At 35.5% G+C, this 19145-nt stretch overlaps 1 protein-coding gene across 1 annotated transcript; it reads left to right on the plus strand.

The window, feature by feature from the left end:
- The first annotated feature begins 106 nt into the window (after nucleotides 1-106).
- On the plus strand, nucleotides 107-18396 carry LOC120492185 (splicing factor U2AF 65 kDa subunit-like). The gene is made up of 11 exons (XM_039690345.2): nucleotides 107-352; nucleotides 6176-6350; nucleotides 6499-6602; nucleotides 6974-7125; nucleotides 7283-7399; nucleotides 7905-8043; nucleotides 8451-8530; nucleotides 11794-11916; nucleotides 14129-14215; nucleotides 14364-14606; nucleotides 17132-18396. The coding sequence occupies exons 1-11, from the start codon at nucleotides 304-306 to the stop codon at nucleotides 17261-17263; spliced, it is 1401 nt and encodes a 466-aa protein (XP_039546279.2). The 5' UTR covers nucleotides 107-303; the 3' UTR covers nucleotides 17264-18396.
- The last annotated feature ends 749 nt before the right edge of the window (nucleotides 18397-19145 follow it).

Genomic DNA, 19145 nt, shown 5'->3' on the forward strand with positions numbered 1-19145 from the left:
GTGTAGACCAATTAGAGGACGCGTACCCGCCTGGATCTGTAACTGACAGCAGTGTCAGCCAATTAGAATAACGGCGACGCACGCCCTCAGTGCTAAGCCACGCCCACCTACCAGACCAGCTGCAGTGTAGCTTCCCTGTCTGACTCTGTTATCAAATATAGGACTGATTTCCTAAACAAACGTTTTCAGCACATGTTGACATCGCGTCACCGCTATCAGATGAGAGAGCGGACCACTATAGTGTTCAGTTCCTGTGTTTATGAGCCGAGACTCACATGAGAGACTGATCCGTCACATCTGACCATGTCTGATTTCGAGGAGTTCGAGAAACAGCTGAGCGAGAATCGGCAAGGTAACGTTAGAGTAAAGACATCTGCAGTGGTCATGTCTGTGTGTGTGCTCTGCTATTGAACAGCAGCTGCCTGGACATAACTGCATAACATAATTAACATCAACAATGACTGATGATGAATGATAAATAAACAATACACTGTCACCAGGCTAATATGTAATTTATGAACACCACAGATATTACTGTAACTATTTTATTTTTAGTTTCAATGTATAATTTTTCAAGGTTTTGCGATGTTGCCATCTGTCAATCACACATGCAACTGAATGTACATGTTGCGTTTCTTCATAAGAACACGTGCATGTAATAATTGCAGAATGTATTTTAAATTATACATTTATTTATAATATTTGACACAGATTACATCATATAGTGGCCCCAAATGTATTTGGACACGTTTGAACACATAAGCAATGATTAAAATATAAATATATGAATTTAATTGCATAGATAACATAATATAACATACAAGTGTCATCTGTGATCTGTTTTCTTCCTTTTCTGACCTATTTTGCTCAATCCCCATTAAGCATGTTTTGGTGATTTTTAGTGCCTGTCTGACATCCCGCAGAGGAATCACAGGTGTAGTGAATCACTATCAAACTATCAACATCCACTATCCACTAACATTTTACAAAGTTGTTCTTATGACATACATCTTATTTGTATTAAGTATTCAATTGGCTACCTATAAGCATTTTTATGACAAGACTGGGTTAATACTTGTGTGTGTGTGTGTGTGTGTGTGTGTGCTCACTGATAAACATCCAAATGTTACAGTTTCATCTATGAGTTATTTACACTGGCTTATATGGCTGTAACAATAATACTGTCTCACAATATATCACAATAAAACGATGTAACACTATGTATCATGTCCTGTTCACTCGAAATGAAAGTTCACATCAGATATATGTCACATGTGGCAAACCCACAAGGTCACACCTTTGAGCTTCCATGTTATTATTATTGAAAAAATAAAACACATTATTTACCAAAATACTACATTTAAAACATTTTAAATGTATGCAGTCAGGGACAGAGTTCAAGCATATGTGTCACTGTTGATCTGTGCAGTGGGGGAGAAGAACAAGTCCAAACCTATTCAGGTCTATGACTGATATAATACCAAATGCAGCTTTTAATATACAAGTCAAATAAAATAAAATAAAATTTCTATAGCACAATTCATCCCATCAAAGTAGTTCAAGTCGCTTTACAAAAAACGTAAAAACATCATAATAAAATACCAGATAAAAACAAGCACAAAAAAGATCATAAAGATTTAATAAAAAATAAGAAAATGTAAAGCTGCACATTATTGCTAATTTTAAAAGCTCAGTCATAAGCTTTTAAAAAAAAGAAATGTTTTAAACTTAGATTCAACTTAGATTTAAACTTAGATTCAATTTAGATTTAAACTTAGATTCAATTTAGATTCAACTTAGATTTAAACTTAGATTCGAATTAGATTTAAACTTAGATTCAACTTAGATTTAAACTTAGATTTAAACTTAGATTCAACTTAGATTTAAACTTAGATTCAAATTAGATTTAAACTTAGATTCATCTTAGATTTAAACTTAGATTCAACTTGGATTTAAACTTAGATTCAATTTAGATTTAAACTTAGATTCAACTTGGATTTAAACTTAGATTCAATTTAGATTTAAACTTAGATTCAACTTAGATTCAACTTAGATTTAAACTTAGATTCAAATTAGATTTAAACTTAGATTCAACTTGGATTTAAACTTAGATTCAATTTAGATTTAAACTTAGATTCAACTTGGATTTAAACTTAGATTCAATTTAGATTTAAACTTAGATTCAACTTAGATTCAACTTAGATTTAAACTTAGATTCAACTTAGATTTAAACTTAGATTCAACTTGGATTTAAAGTTAGATTTAAACTTAGATTCAACTTAGATTTAAACTTAGATTCAACTTAGATTTAAAATTAGATTGAACTTAGATTGAACTTAGATTTAAACTTAGATTCAACTTAGATTCAACTTAGATTTAAACTTAGATTTAAACTTAGATTCAACTTAGATTCAACTTAGATTTAAACTTAGATTCAACTTACATTTAAACTTAGATTAAACTTAGATTAACCTTAGATTTAAACTTAGATTCAACTTAGATTTAAACTTGGATTCAACTTAGATTTAAACTTAGATTTAACTTAGATTTAAACTTAGATTTAAACTTAGATTTAAACTTAGATTTAACTTAAATTTAAACTTAGATTCAACTTAGATTTAAACTTAGATTCAACTTAGATTCAACTTAGATTTAAACTTAGATTCAACTTAGATTTAAACTTAGATTTAAACTTAGATTCAACTTAGATTTAAACTTAGATTCAATTTAGATTTAAACTTAGATTCAACTTACATTTAAACTTAGATTAAACTTAGATTCAACTTAGATTTAAACTTAGATTCAACTTAGATTTAAACTTGGATTCAACTTAGATTTAAACTTAGATTTAACTTAGATTTAAACTTAGATTTAAACTTAGATTTAAACTTAGATTCAACTTAGATTTAAACTTAGTTTCAACTTAGATTTAAACTTAGATTCAACTTGGATTCAACTTAGATTTAAACTTAGATTCAACTTGGATTTAAACTTGGATTCAACTTAGATTTAAACTTGGATTCAACTTAGATTTAAACTTAGATTTAACTTAGATTTAAACTTAGATTTAAACTTAGATTCAACTTAGATTTAAACTTAGTTTCAACTTAGATTTAAACTTAGATTCAACTTAGATTTAAACTTAGATTCAACTTGGATTTAAACTTAGATTCAACTTGGATTTAAACTTAGATTCAACTTAGATTCAACTTAGATTCAACTTAGATTCAACTTAGATTTAAACATCAATGAAGCATATGTTAGAATTAATAATTACTGTTTAACTTTCTTTTGGCTTTGTTGAAAGCATAGTGAGATCAGTATCATGTTTTGAGCCGAAGTGTATTGGCTTTATGTACACAGTGACATCTGATGTGACAGAGCTGCTTGCATAATATCCAGTCAAGAATAATAAACGTAGGCCTTGCAAATGTGTATATAAAACAGATTCCTTTTGCAATTCATTCATAAGTAGGTGTGTTCTTTCTTGTGATTAAATGTGTGTGGTTTGACTAGGGTTGGGAACCGAGAACCGGTTCTTTTCCAGAACCGGTTGTGTTTTTGAAAAAATACCGGAACCGTGCAAAATTCCTAAGTTTCGGTTCCGAAAACGGTTCTGATGCCGATGCGATATCATCATGTGGGCGAAGTGCTAGGAGTAGAAGACGCCGTCTTATTCCTAAATGACAAAAACTTCACAACTGAAGTTGCGATTTGCTCTCACGCGCTGCATTTGTCACACACAGACACACGCACGCTGCGCGCGCCGACCGCCGAGTCACTCTCTAGACTACATTTAAATGTGTTTGCGCTGAGAGAGAGAGAGCAGTTGTCGATATAAAACTGCTTTACAATCACACAGTCTCAATATTTATTTGTTTCACATATTCAAATGATTTCCGTTACAGAATTAGTGAGATTATAGTTTGAGTAAACATTGACGGTAGTGGTCAAAACAGATGCAGTCCGTATATTTTTTGTGTTCAGAATTTACAAAATATATACAATGAGCGAGTGCATCATAATGTTTTTTTTTTCAAACCGTGTTTTTGTCTTATCTTGAATCACTACGTAAAGCCTGTAATAAGCGTTAATACTCAGACTTCTTGTTTAGACTGGCCGGCGGATCGCAGCTGCTGCGGAGTAGCCCAATGCCTGCGTGACTCGTCATGGACATAAACAAAGAGAAGTAGCTCCGGCAACAATGTTCTTCCGCAAGACGCATGCAGTTCTGTTTATTAACTGCTAGAGCGTCGATTTATCCAGTAATGAAATAAGTAAAGTCTTAATGAATCAATCATTCAAACCGTTTAAAAAAATAATCTGTTCTACACACATATGTGTGTTAAAGCATATTCTACTCCTTCTGAGAGGGTATTCTTCACTGTTGGAGATACAATAAAGGAGAGATCTAAATTATTATAGAGAATGCAGATTTTTTTAATTTCCTTTATATATATATATATATATATATATATATATTTTTTTTTTTTTTTGCAAAGATTGCTTAATAATATTTTGAGTTTGTTTACATTACCAGTCTGTTAAACTAATTTGTCAAGTACTATAAGAAATAAACACAAAAAGGATTGTGGATTTTTCTCTTACTAATATTTTTAATTGAATGGGAACCGGAACCGGAATCGTTTGGCGGAACCGGAATCGGAACCGGAACCGGAAAATTTCTCACGATTCCCAACCCTAGGTTTGACAGATGGCAACATATGCAAATTCTTTATTAAATACTTGTAAACAAAATATCTTACTTGAGTTTTTTCTTATTTTTTATTTGAGCTAGGTTGTGCTATTATACGTTTTCATGCTTAAACGTTCAAAAACATGTTATTTTCCACATATTTGACATTGTTGCAGCTCCTCTCTTTCCAGTCTGTCAGTAATGCTCGGACTGTGTCTGAAATCGCCTCTAAACCCTCATTCACTATTGCCTACATCACTCCACTAATATCGTCCACTTGAAGCAGTGAATGAAAACGAGTGAGTGAAATCAGACACCGGGTGCTGGAAGAGTTCCTGCTTTTGCATAGTTTGTGCTCGCTGTTTAATAATCAATTGAAACTTAGCAAACTGACAGCTCCAGTAGTAATGAAAAAGATTTATCTTGAACTCTGTCATGGAAACTAGTATAACCTTAATTAAACAATTTAATATACAATTAATAGTGATTTCATGCCTGTATGATATTACGCTGTACCCACATTGGACCAGCGGTTTGGAAAATGGATGGATGATTCAGTGTCAGGTGCCATCTTCTGGTCATTTGGCATGACCCTCACAATGCATTATGGGTATTCAATAGCTGTTGAGTGTACATCAGTTTTAAAGTAGTTGCGATGCATTGTGGGGTTGAATGAGTGCACTCGATAACATCCACTATGGTTTCGAACACCAAATGGCAGTCCCCTTAAATAGTGGCCTATTTGAGGTTATGCAGGTGAAACTCGAAAAATTAGAATATCGTCCAAAAGTTCATTTATTTCAGTAATTAAACTTAAAAGATGAAACTAATATATTATATAGACTCGTTACATGCAAAGTGAGATATTTCAAGCCTTTATTTGGTATAATTTTGATGATTATGGCTTACAGCTTATGAAAACCCCAAATTTCGGACACAGCCCCGGTTTAGTTCCTGTCTCTGTGAAGCCCCTCCTTCTGAAACGCACCATGTGCTTTGATTGGTCAACTGGATCAGTGTGCTGTGATTGGTCAAACGCTTTGAGCGTGTTTGAGAAATGCCCCGCCCCTTACCATAACTGCTACCCAGCAAACACAGAACATTCCCCTAATGTTCCCGAATGGTCCCGTGAGATTATTTTTTTGGGAACCAACCTTAACCTTAAGGGAAAGTTCTAGAAACGTTCTGGGAACCAAAAACTAACGTTCCCAGAACCTAAATTTGTTTGCTGGGTAGTTTGCACACACTACTAACTAACTTAACCAGACCCCGCCCCTTTATTTAGCGTACTTTACTTTGGGCGGGAATTATTTAAATGAGGAATATTGTGACGTGTTCGTTCCTCAAGACTACAACGGAGGTGTTTCAAGGAGTTCAGGAAACACTGACTTCTGCTTAGAAATTAAACAGAAATATTACAGTGTATTTTCACTTATAAAAACATGATATTCCCAATAATATGTAACATTATTCATGCAGAGAGAGAGAGAGAGAGGCATAAGAGGAGGAGTCGCAGTCGGTCTCCTGGTCGCAGCAAGAAACGGTGCAGCTGGAGCAAAGACAGAAGCAGTCGCAGCCGAGGGAAGCGCAGTCGCAGTCGAGACCGGAAGAGCCGGGACCACCGGAGCTGCTCACGCGATCAGAAGAAACACAGGTGCCACTCAAAACCAGCCTGGTCCTGTCCATCAGAAACAACACCAGACTGGTTCATCCTTGCACCCTTACTGTTGTTTGTAAAACTATAAAAGCAGTGTTGTCTTTGTGTGAGTCCATTAAGTTGACTCTGATTTCTTTTTCCTCAGCTATTCTCCACGTAGAACAAGGAAGAAAAAGATGTGCAAGTATTGGGACGTTCCCCCTTCAGGCTTTGAGCACATCACTCCAATGCAGTACAAAGCCATGCAAGGTGCGGCATGAGTAATCAAAGATCACGATTACAGTAAATGATGTTGATAACATCACAAGAGAGGAAACAAAACACAGGAAATAATTATATGCTGCAAAATGTGTGGAGAAAGACATTCACTATTGCAGCTCGAACTTAAAATAACTGTTAAAATAGAGGATTTTGCATAGGTGGCAAATGTTCAGATGTGCCACATTAAATCTGTTGTAAGAGTCTTTGTCGAACTTAGTATTTTGTGAGAAACATTCAACTCTCATCCATTTGAAAGGATTTTTTTTTTAATTTTGGTGTATTACAGCAACCAATGTTTTCAACTGAAATGATTTGATTTTTGTCTGAGCTGTGCTTTAATTGGCTGTGTTGTAATGTAGCTGCTGGGCAGATCCCCAGCATTGCCCTGCTGGCTACACCCACTAATGCTTGTTTGGCAGCCGCACCCACACAAGTGCCCGCCGTTGGCAGCCAGATGACCAGGCAAGCACGACGCCTGTATGTTGGCAACATCCCGTTTGGCATCACTGAGGTAAGTGTCCCGGAATAGTGTCCCTCAAAACATTTTCTTTGTACAGGTCAGTTCTCATCCACTTGTGCAGTGATGAATCAGCCATTTCATTTGAAAGTTACAGATGAAAAGTAACTTCTAGAAATGAGAGTCCTTCTTTGTTATCTTTGTCTCTCAGGAGTCCATGGCTGAATTCTTCAATACCCAGATGAGACTTGCAGGACTGTCTCAAGCTCCCAGCAACCCTGTGCTCGCAGTGCAGATCAACCAGGACAAGAACTTTGCTTTCTTAGAGGTGAGACAATACAGATGTCACTCAGTTAAGTAGTCTGAGAGAAATAGACTGCACCTGTTTAAATGTATGAAAGACAAATGATAAAGAATATAGGACTGTATTTGTAAAGACAATAATAATGTGTTAATGTTAGTAAAGTCACTTAAATTTTGAACGTAATTTGGTCCATTGGAGTCAGTAATTAAAAGTCTTGTTTCCATCCATTGTAGTTTTGCCTAGTCACATACAGATATCAATAATCTACATATGAATCTCAACAATGGTGACAATCATGCAAATGCTTCATGTTGCAGTGCATGACTTCGATTACACGCGAACGTTGAGTGAACCAGGACTAAATGTATAGTTTTTGGTCCAGACTAAAAGAATCAAGAGAACCGAACCACAAATGTGAACACCGCACACCTTGAGAGACGTTTTGGTGATGCACTGGAAAACATTTCCAATAATGAAACTGGGTACTCTGAGCTATTCCTGACTGAAGCAGACTATCTATCTTCCCCAGTTTCGATCAGTGGATGAAACCACTCAGGCCATGGCATTTGATGGCATTATCTTTCAAGGACAGTCGCTGAAGATCAGACGTCCACATGACTACCGCCCTCTTCCCGGGATCTCTGAGCAGCCCGCTTTTCATGTTCCAGGTCAGGACTTTTGCCATGTTTTACCTTTTCATGTGTTTTAGATCAACAGACTATTAAACACTGTACAACTACGGCTTTTTAAAAAATAAAGGGCCAGATTTGCTAAACAGGGCAAATTAGCGTCAGACTGCAATCCAATATAAGCATCCATGGGACTGTTAATTTCTAAAGATTTACTGTCAATGCCTCAATTAAAGTACATAGACACAGAAGCTTATTTCCATTTATGAACAACGCGATTTACCAAGACAAGGAAAAATAAAAAGTAACGTGGCTTGAAATTATGTGTTAAAATAACGTCTTCCTTTATAGAGGAAGCAAAATGACTAATAGACGACAATTTTTTTTATGTTGCAATGTTTATTTATATTTTCCAGGTATTAAAATCATGTTGTCCTTATTTTCAGGTGTTGTTTCCACAGTTGTACCGGACTCCCCTCATAAACTCTTCATTGGAGGTCTACCAAATTATCTCAATGATGATCAGGTACACTTTAACCTTGCTTCTCCATCAATGAATCAGTTATTTGGACCTAAGGTCAGTTGGTTGTGTACACTAGCAAAGAGTATCCCATTTTCTTATTGCCCATTCAAAATTGGGTTTGTCAGAATATATCCAATTTTTACGTGTGGAAATAGTGCATATTACTTTTTTGACATACAGATAGTCTGTAGCTGTAGATCAACCATGACACTTTTAATCTAACTGAATAGCTACATTCAAATGGAGTGAAAATGTAGTAAAGTGAAAATGGAGTAAAGATAGAAGTCACACTCCATATTTCATAAGTTGCTGCAGAAGTTTGTTGTTTCTATTGCAGACACAACCGAGGGGGTTTGGGTAATGGTGCACCTCATTGATCTAAATGTAGCTAACTAACTAATTCAATCAATTGGAGCTGAATGTACACTGGTATTTATTTCATTCATATTCTCATATATTTTCTTTCTTGCAGTCACTGTTACTGCTTTGAAACTCACAGCTCTTTCATTTTTTGTTCCCCCACTTTGTCCCCCAGCTAGGGGCCTGTAAGATCGTTAAGTCTGCGCTCATAATTTGTTCAGTAGTTCTGATCTACTGCTGCCATGCCAACATGTAACACAAGGCAAGTAAGACATTCAGTTCCTCACACGGATTCACCTCCTGTCAGCAGGGACCCTCCCCTCGCTGTCCTCTCTTCCTTCACTCTCTCGGAGCGCGAACATCACTAATGGGTCTTTGGGTAACTGGGTTGAGCTTTTGGAGGGCTGTGAATGTGAAATGTTTGGAAAGGTTGAGGGACTCTGCATTGTGCATACAAAACAAACGGGGAAGTGGATCACATTGATGTTAGACCACTTTAGGTCTACTGTAGGGCTCGTTTTGACTGGTCTGAATGATTTGAAATTTGGAAAAGAAACCTTTTCAGAAACTTTGATTGTTAAAAGAAAATTAATCATTGCATGCAAAGAAAGGACCTTTCTTTATGCACATTTCTTATGTTATTTTAAAGTGTCCCTATTATGCTTTTTATTATTGTCTTCCAAAAGAAAGAACTGAATCTGAACCGCCTGAAACAAGTCTTCAGTAATTCCAGGCTTACTTCCTGCTCGAACCTACGGTACGTTTGGAGTGTTAGAGTTTGGTTCATTTTGACGTCATGTCGAGAAGACGCTGTTTTTTTTTTTGCGCTGCATAAGCAAATCCACTTTTCATGCACTTCCAAAGAATGAGGACTCGCGCTCAAATTGATACGGTAAAACTGACGCCATTTTTACTGTTCATATCGCCATATGTTTTGTTGAGGAATCAAGAGGTATCAAGTGTTGAGGAAGATCCAAAACTGAAATTCAGATGGTTTGGTTTCAATCACAACAGACTGGGCCATCTGACCAATCAGAGCAGAGTAGACCAATCACAACAGACTGGGCCATCTGACCAATCATAGCAGAGTAGATCAATCACAACAGACTGGGTCATCTGACCAATCAGAGCAGACCAATCACAACAGACTGGGCCATCTGACCAATCAGAGCAGAGTAGACCAATCACAACAGACTGGGTCATCTGACGAATCAGAGAAGAGTAGACCAGTCACAACAGACTGGGCCATCTGACCAATCAGAGCAGAGTAGACCAATCATGACAGGCTGGGTCATCTGACCAATCAGAGCAGAGTAGACCAATCACGACAGACTGGGCCATCTGACCAATCAGAGCAGAGTATACCAATCACAACAGACTGGGCCATCTGACCAACCAGGGCAAAGTAGACCAATCACAATAGACTGAGCCATCCGACCAATCAGAGCAGAGTAGACCAATCACAACAGACTGGGTCATCTGACCAATCAGAGCAGAGTAGAACAATCACAACAGACTGGGCCATCTGACCAATCAGAGCAGAGTATACCAATCACAACAGACTGGGCCATCTGACCAATCAGAGCAGAGTAGACCAATCACAACAGACTGGGCCATCTGACCAACCAGGGCAAAGTAGACCAATCACAATAGACTGAGCCATCCGACCAATCAGAGCAGAGTAGACCAATCACAACAGACTGTGAAGACTGTGCTGCAATGTGTATTATGAGAATTATTGTTTGTTTTTGTTTTTTTACCTTTGCATGTAAAACTGAACTCCAAAACTAAATTAGGAATATTTAAAACAGCATAATAGTGGCACTTTTGTATGTGACTGCTTTAAGAAATTGTGCTTTTTGTCATAGTCTAAACCAGGAGGTGGCAGTTTTAAGGGGCGCTTACACTAGGCTTTGAGCATGTGAAATTCTGCGGACACTGCAATGGACGACATATGACGTCATTCTCTTTTCACATTTTTGCAATCCAATTTTTCTATTGGTCACTCACACATCTTCATGTGATACAAATTCGAGTTCACCAAGCTTTGAAATGCATCGAAATGCAAAACCTTCACATGAATTTGTTTCTTGGAATGGAAGTCAGTGGAACAAAACGTTTTGTTTAATCGCCCCTTAAGACTCAGAAACACTACTCTACTTGCATTGAATAAACGTATAGCATAAATCATAGTGATGAAAATGATAGCAATACTGAGAAGGGCTGGAGGGAAAACCATTATAATCATACCCTTCTGCATTCAGAAAGTGAAGGGAACATCAAGATATTAATGTTTCTTGTATTACAATGTATTGCAGGAATAGAGCGCAACAGATTAGCTTTTTAGTGGCCTTGGTTTCAAAAGTATATTTTCTATTCCTTTTTTTAATAAAGAGTAATGAAGAAAACAGACCAGCTCTATTACAGCCAAGGTCAGAAATGAACTTTTCCATTAAGGGCCATTACGCTAAACTCCAGCGTAATTAGCGGTGAATAATCTGAACGCCTCTGATTGGCCATTGCATATATAAACTCAACAGAAACGTGTGTAATTGGTTATAACGCAATAGCTATGGTAGATTTTGTTTAATTATGTAAGGGCATTCTTTTTCCCCATTATCTTGAATATGGGGTACATTTTCTTTGTATGAAATGACATTCTTGGCCCAAGCTTCTATTAATTTCTGACCCCGATTACATTAAAACCCAAATGTGAGTATACAAAAGTATGAAGTCTTTATAAGGGAATCTTTGAAGACAGTGAATGAGATTTTAACTGTTGCGCTCTATTGGACCTGCCATCTTGTAGACCTTCATCTTGGGTTCAATGGAGAGGATATGAATAGGATTTGAGCTTTCAGCTTCTGTTGTGTTCACATACCTGTGTTTCCTCGACTGTTGTGCAGGTTAAAGAGCTCCTGACATCCTTTGGTCCTCTCAAAGCCTTCAACCTTGTGAAAGACAGTGCCACATCACTGTCCAAAGGCTATGCTTTCTGTGAATATGTGGATATCAGCGCGACTGACCAGGTCAGTCAATTCAGGTTTAACTATTAAAGGAACACATCATCTTAGTTTAAATTTAGCATTATTGGTTAATTCACATATTGAAGATAAATCTCTTAAAACATGTCAAGGACATATATGGGCTATATTTCATCCCAAATGTCAAAGACCGAAATAATTTAGCTAATTATTTGCTTCTATCAAGGAAACAGGGACTCTACACTGATGAGCCAAAACATTTTGACCAGTTACAGACGAAGCAAATATCATTGATCATCTCCTAACAAGGCCACATATTTAGGTATGGGTAGATTTGATGGTAAGCTAACAATCAGTTCTTTTAATGAACATATTGGATGCAGCAGGAGAAATGGGCAGGAATAAAGATGTGAGCGACTTTGACAAGGGCCAAATTGTTAAAGGATTAGTTCACTTTTCAAAAAACTTTTGCTGATAATTTACTCACCCACATGTCATCCAAGATGTTAATGTCTTTCTTTCTTCAGTCGAAAAGAAATTAAGGTTTTTAATGAAAACGTTCCAGGATTTTTCTCCATATAATGGACTTCAGTGGGAACCAGATGGTTCAAGTTCCAAAAGAAACTTTCAGTACAAACTGCAAACTGTTCAAAGGGCTTTAAACGATTCCAGACGATAAATAAGGGTCTTATCAAGCGAAACGATCGCTCAATTTTTAAAAAAAAATAAAGTTTAAGTTTTATAAGATGAAACGCTCGCCTTGCTCTGTTCTGTGGTGCACGTTCGTGACTCTCCTGTTTGAACTCGTTCAACAAAATGAACAAATCTTTTTCCGAATCAATTTGTTCGTTTCTTTCGCCGAATGAACCAAATGACTCGGAAAAAGATTTGTTCATTTTGATGAACGAGCTCGAACAGGAGTGCGTTACAGAACAGAGCAAGGCGAGCGCTTGAGCTTATAAAACTTAAACTTTGCTATTTATTTATAAAACAAGTGATTGTTTCGCTTGATAAGACCCTTATTCATCGTCTGGAATCGTTTAAAGCCCTTTGAACAAGTTTGCAGTTTGTACTTAAAGTTTCTTTAGGAACTTGAACCGTTTGGTTCCCACTGAAGTCCATTATATGGAGAAAAATCCTGGAACGTTTTCATTAAAAACCTTAATTTCTTTTCGACTGAAGAAAGGAAGACATGGACATCTTGGATCGCGTGAAAAATTCCTGCGGCGTGAATGAGGCGTAGAGTGTGGCGCGGTAGATGCGAATATGCCTCATTCGTGCGTCAAGTTCGCTCTAATGCCGTGAATTGAGCGCCTGCCGCGTTAAGCGCAAATGATTTAGTTAGTGCTATTTGTGCATTCACGCGTTTTACGCGAATTTGCACCTGCCGCCCGATTTGAAAAATCTGAACTTTGGTGTCAATTCGCGCCGCATTAACCAATCAGGAGCCTAGCTGCTTGCTATTTTGTAATAGGACTAAATGCCTGGTGTGGTTCTAATGCACAACAAAGCAAATATTTTATCACTTAAAACGTTATTTCTATATACGACACATGTTCATTTTGTATTGAATGTTATTTATTCCATTTCTAGATTATATGAAATATTATTATAATGTACAGACAACCAAATACATGTGCATAAGAAAAAAAAAATCACACGACGGGTTATAACTTTTGGAGGGTGGCTCTATTTTATCATCAAAACAAAAATAAATGACAGATTAGGTGGATGAGGGCGAGGGTGATCCTCTCCGATGTTCCGATGCTGGACAACAGGTCATCAATTTGGGCACGGTACAGGCGGAAATACCGCTGACAGCGGCCGTCATCCAGCTCAGCTCCTGGAGCGAGCAAATGGTGAAACTAGCCAAACGGTTCACCTTCAAAGTTTCCGGAGGACACAAATACGGCGACGATGATCCTCACGGCGGTGTTCTGCTCTCCAGAGCAAATACAGAGCGGTGACTCTCTCGATGAATGCTCGATCAACATAAAAAAGATGGCCGCCAACAGGTTTCGATTCTGACGCGCGTAAATTTCAAACTTCAAACATGTTTTTACACGCGTCAATTTCGTTCTTGACGCGCGAATGGATTCAAATTGATCAAGCGTATAACTAGACGCGGTAGGCGCGAATTTGACGTGCTATTCGCGACCGGTGTGAACGCACAGTAAGACTATTATGTTTAGGATGGTCAATGATGGGTCAAAAATGTCCTATTTGTGATATTCACTAGTGGTTCTGTTTTGTTTAGGCAGTAGCTGGATTACATGGCATGCAGCTCGGTGATAAAAAGCTCATCGTCCAGAGGGCAAGTGTGGGTGCCAAGAATGCCAATCCTGTAAGTTCCAGCCCTCAACACTCGTCAATAATTTCCAGCTATTATGGCAAAAATGAGACATTCATGAAGCTGTTTACTTATATGGCCAACTTCAAGCTCTCAGTTGTGTCGGAGGTCCCGTCTCGCATCATGTTTTCTCTGCATGCAGACTGCTGTTGTAGAGACGCCAGTGACGCTCCAGGTCCCGGGACTGCAGCGCATGCAGAACTCTGGCCGGCCCACCGAGGTGTTGTGTCTGCTGAACATGGTCATGCCGGAGGAGCTGCTGGACGATGAGGACTATGAGGAGATCCTGGAGGACATCCGTGAGGAGTGCTGCAAGTACGGCACTGTGCGCTCTATCGAGATCCCCAGGCCGGTGGATGGTGTGGAGGTGCCAGGCTGTGGGAAGGTGATGAGTGCCTTCAAGAGTAGGAAATACACTTTAAAAAAGTCCTTTGAGGATCTGTCCTTTCACATAATCAATATTCCCCAACCAAACCTTAACCATGGTTGGATTTAAATAGGATCTGAAGCATAGTTAGCTCTCTGGGATATTAAAATTATGCCATTATTTACTTACCCTGTTATTTTGTAAAACAGTACATGTTGGATATTTATCAAAAAAATAAAAAAAGTCATAAAGCTTTTGGACAGCATGAAGATTAATAAATGGTGACAAAATGTAAATTTTGAGTGAATTCGAATTGTAATTTTTTTTTTATTTTATTACTGAGGCTGTTTGCATTATTGTTTTTCTTAATACAGCATTATTATTAACTAAAACCATAAAAAATGTTTTCTTACTTGAAATAAAATAAACATTAACTGAAATAACACAAAACATAAAACATTATTTACTTTAAGGTAGTTGCGACTGCAACATTTCTCATTTTCATTTATTTGAATATGTACTAAAATAATTCAAGCTAAATCTGAATAAAAACTATATATAAAATACTATACAAAATAAAATAAAAACTATATAGACATTTTAAAGACATAAAAAATGAATAAAAAGACAAACACAACAAAATTACTTAACATTACAAACTAAAAACTTAAAATTACTTAACATTACTAACTAAGAACTTAAAATGACAACATTACACACTAAAAACTTAAAATTATTTAACATTACTAACTAAAAACTTAAAATTACTTAACATTACAAACTAAAAACTTTAAATGACTTAACATTACAAACTAAAAACTTAAAATTACTTAACATTACTAAGAACTTAAAATGAAAACATTACAAACTAAAAACTTAAAATTACTTAACATTACTAAGTAAAAACTTAAAATTACTTAACATTACTAACTAAAAACTTAAAATTACTTAACATTACAAACTAAAAACTTAAAATTACTTTACATTACAAACTAAGATCTTAAAATGACAACATTACAAACTAAAACTTTAAAATTACTTAACATTACAAACTAAAAACTTTAAATGACTTAACATTACAAACTAAAAACTTAAAATTACTTAACATTACAAACTAAAAACTTAAAATTACTTAGCATTACTAACTAAGAACTTAAAATGACAACATTAAAAACTAAAAACTTAAAATTACTTAACATTACTAACTAAAAACTTAAAATTACTTAACATTACAAACTAAAAACTTAAAATTACTTAACATTACAAACTAAGATCTTAAAATGACAACATTACAAACTAAAAACTTTAAATGACTTAACATTACAAACTAAAAACTTAAAATTACTTAACATTTCTAACTAAAAACTTAAAATTACTAAACATTACAAACTAAAAACTTAAAATTACTTAACATTACAAACTAAAAACTTAAAATTACTTAGCATTACTAACTAAGAACTTAAAATGACAACATTACAAACTAAAAACTTAAAATTACTTAACATTACTAACTAAAAACTTAAAATTACTTAACATTACAAACTAAAAACTTAAAATTACTTAGCATTACTAACTAAGAACTTAAAATGACAACATTACAAACTAAAAACTTAAAATTACTTAACATTACTAACTAAAAACTTAAAATTACTTAACATTACAAACTAAAAACTTAAAATTACTTAACATTACAAACTAAAAACTTACAATGACTTAACATTACAAACTAAAAACTTAAAATTACTTAACATTACAAACTAAAAACTTTAAATGACTTAACATTACAAACTAAAAACTTAAAATTACTTAACATTTCTAACTAAAAACTTAAAATTACTAAACATTACAAACTAAAAACTTAAAATTACTTAACATTACAAACTAAAAACGTACAATGACTTAACATTACTAACTAAAAACTTAAAATTACTTAACATTACAAACTAAAAACTTAAAATTACTTAACATTACTAACTAAAAACTTAAAATTACTTAACATTGAAAATAAAAAAAATACGCAAAATTACTGTAAAAAGCTATTTTGGTTCTTAGTAAGATTATAAATGAACAAAAGTACCATAAATCATCAACTACAATTGTACTGTAAAAGCACAGCACATCTGCAAAAGCAGCAAAACAAGAGCAGCTGTTAATATACAGTTCTTTTACTGTAATTTTATCTATAGTATGTTCATGTTATAATACCATTCCATTTAAGTTTGTACTTCGGAAGTAATGCGAGTACTGTGAACATATTTTTAGTGCACTAAAAAAATAATTTTTTAAAATCAAAAATAGTGAAGCTAAATGATTAAAACTAGCATCATTAATTTAAAGTGAATCCCTGCTAGCAAACAAACGCATTCATGCATGTGCTAATGCAGTTAGCATAGAGATTATCACTGCATTAGTATCTCATATTAACAAAAACTATAATAGTATCTCAATGACGCTAAGATAACACTATTTCAATACTTCTCAATATTAAATAATTATTCATACTTTAAGGCTTGTCTTATAGCGGTAGTTTCTGTCTGTTGCAGATTTTCGTGGAGTACGTGTCTGCTGCTGAATGCCAGAAGGCCATGCAAGCACTGACGGGGCGCAAGTTTGCTAACCGCGTGGTGGTCACCAAATACTACGATCCAGACATGTATCACAGACACGAGTTCTGAGGGCAGAGAGACAACACACCATCTGAGTGTAGTTTTACACTTGTCATTTTCTACTTTGACTTCTCAATTACTTTTCCTTATTGAAAAAATAGATCTGAGTAGCCATGTAGAAATTACTTAGTCATTTAGTACAGCAGTGTCAAGAGATCTCTTCCATGTTAAGGGGTGTTCACACGTATGTTGATTGACAGTGACAACGAGATCAGAAGTCACTTATTTTCAATGAAAATTGGTGATTTCCAAAATCAAGCGGGCATCAGGCAACATGATGTGGGTGTGTCCAACGAATCTTTTTTCATGTCATTTGGTTCATTCAACGAACAAAATTAACGAATTGACTCGGAAAAAGATTTGTTCATTTTGATGAACGAGTTCGAACAGTAGAGTCACGAATGCGCATCACAGAACAGAGCAAGGTGAACATTTGAGCTTATAAAACTTAAACTTTGTTATTAAATTTTTTAATGAGCGATCGCTTCGCTTGATAAGACCCTTATTCATCATCTGGAATCGTTTAAAGCCCTTTGAACAGTTTGCACTGAAACTCTCATTTGGACCTTGATCCGTTTGGTTCCCATTGAAGTCCATTATATGGAGAAAAATCCTGGAATGTTTTCATCAAAAACCTTCATTTCTTTTCGACTGAAGAAAGAAAGACATGGACATCTTGAATGACATGGGGGTGAGTAAATTATCAGCAAAAGTTTTTTTAAAAGTGAACTAATCCTTTAAGGGGCAGATTGGTACCTTAAAAGTACATATTAGTACCTTTTGAAAGGAAAAAAAACTGGCAGTAATCGTTTAGACGTATTAAGTCAGTTTGGTTCATGCAAACAATAATATTGTTTAAATATTACGACCAAATATACTGCCACTCGATGAGCTGATGAAATCACTGTTTGTGTGAACATAAATCTGAGGGGTGTCTTGCAGAACATCTTGTTGGCCCCGCCCACAGTGAAACCTCATTGGTCCAAAGTCCTGATATAATCAGCTGTGTTTGAAACATCAGATTTGCTCTATTTGGCTGTGATTTCGAGGCTTTGTGAGAACAGAAATGTCACTCGACACCTGAGACTTATGTTGTGCCTATACTTAGAACAAAAAAATCAGAATAGAACATAATTCTTAGACTAGAAATTGTTTTATGTCTTTGTATGAATCTGAAGATCAAATCTAGCCATTGTTCTGTACTTAAAACAACAATGAACTCTGCAAACACCCACTGAGACTGAACTCAGATGCATTACACGCTCTTTGAGACAATGAGTGAGTTTTGTCAGGAACAGAGCTTCTGCTTCATACCAGTGAAAGCATATTCATGTCACTGAATTTTATTTGTTTTTTACAAAAAACAAAAAAATGTATCTAATATTTAAGTCAACAAATGCCTCCATGATTAATTATTATGTTATTAAATACATTGCTGTTTTTCTTTCCAAATTATACTCAAAATTAGATTTTGGTTTGGGGTTGTTTTTTGCATGATGAGAATATATGCTATTATCATGAAAATAATGTCTCGATGCCAGAAATAATGTATTTCTTTTGTTTGTTTTTTGGGCTGAAATATGTTTTTGGTAGCTTTGAAATCATAAATTGTTGGTAGCTTTGAAATACTGTTGACAGATACAGTATGCTAATGCTGTGAAGCTATTTGCACGTCCGTTACTTTATACAGTATATCATTTTTCTTCTAAACAACATGGGCTACTGTCGCTGAACCTATTTTTTATGCCAGAATGTATTGGTTTTCATTGAAAATCGGCAAAAAGGCTGAAATGTATTCAAAGGTGTCAGAACAGATAACATTTGACAAGAAAACACAGCCTGTTTCTCCCTATCATGATGAAAGCACAAGCCCTGACAGAAATACTACAAT

Source organism: Pimephales promelas, chromosome 3 (genome assembly GCF_988280905.1).
Source record: "Pimephales promelas chromosome 3, fPimPro1.hap1.1, whole genome shotgun sequence".
NCBI lineage: Eukaryota > Metazoa > Chordata > Actinopteri > Cypriniformes > Leuciscidae > Pimephales > Pimephales promelas.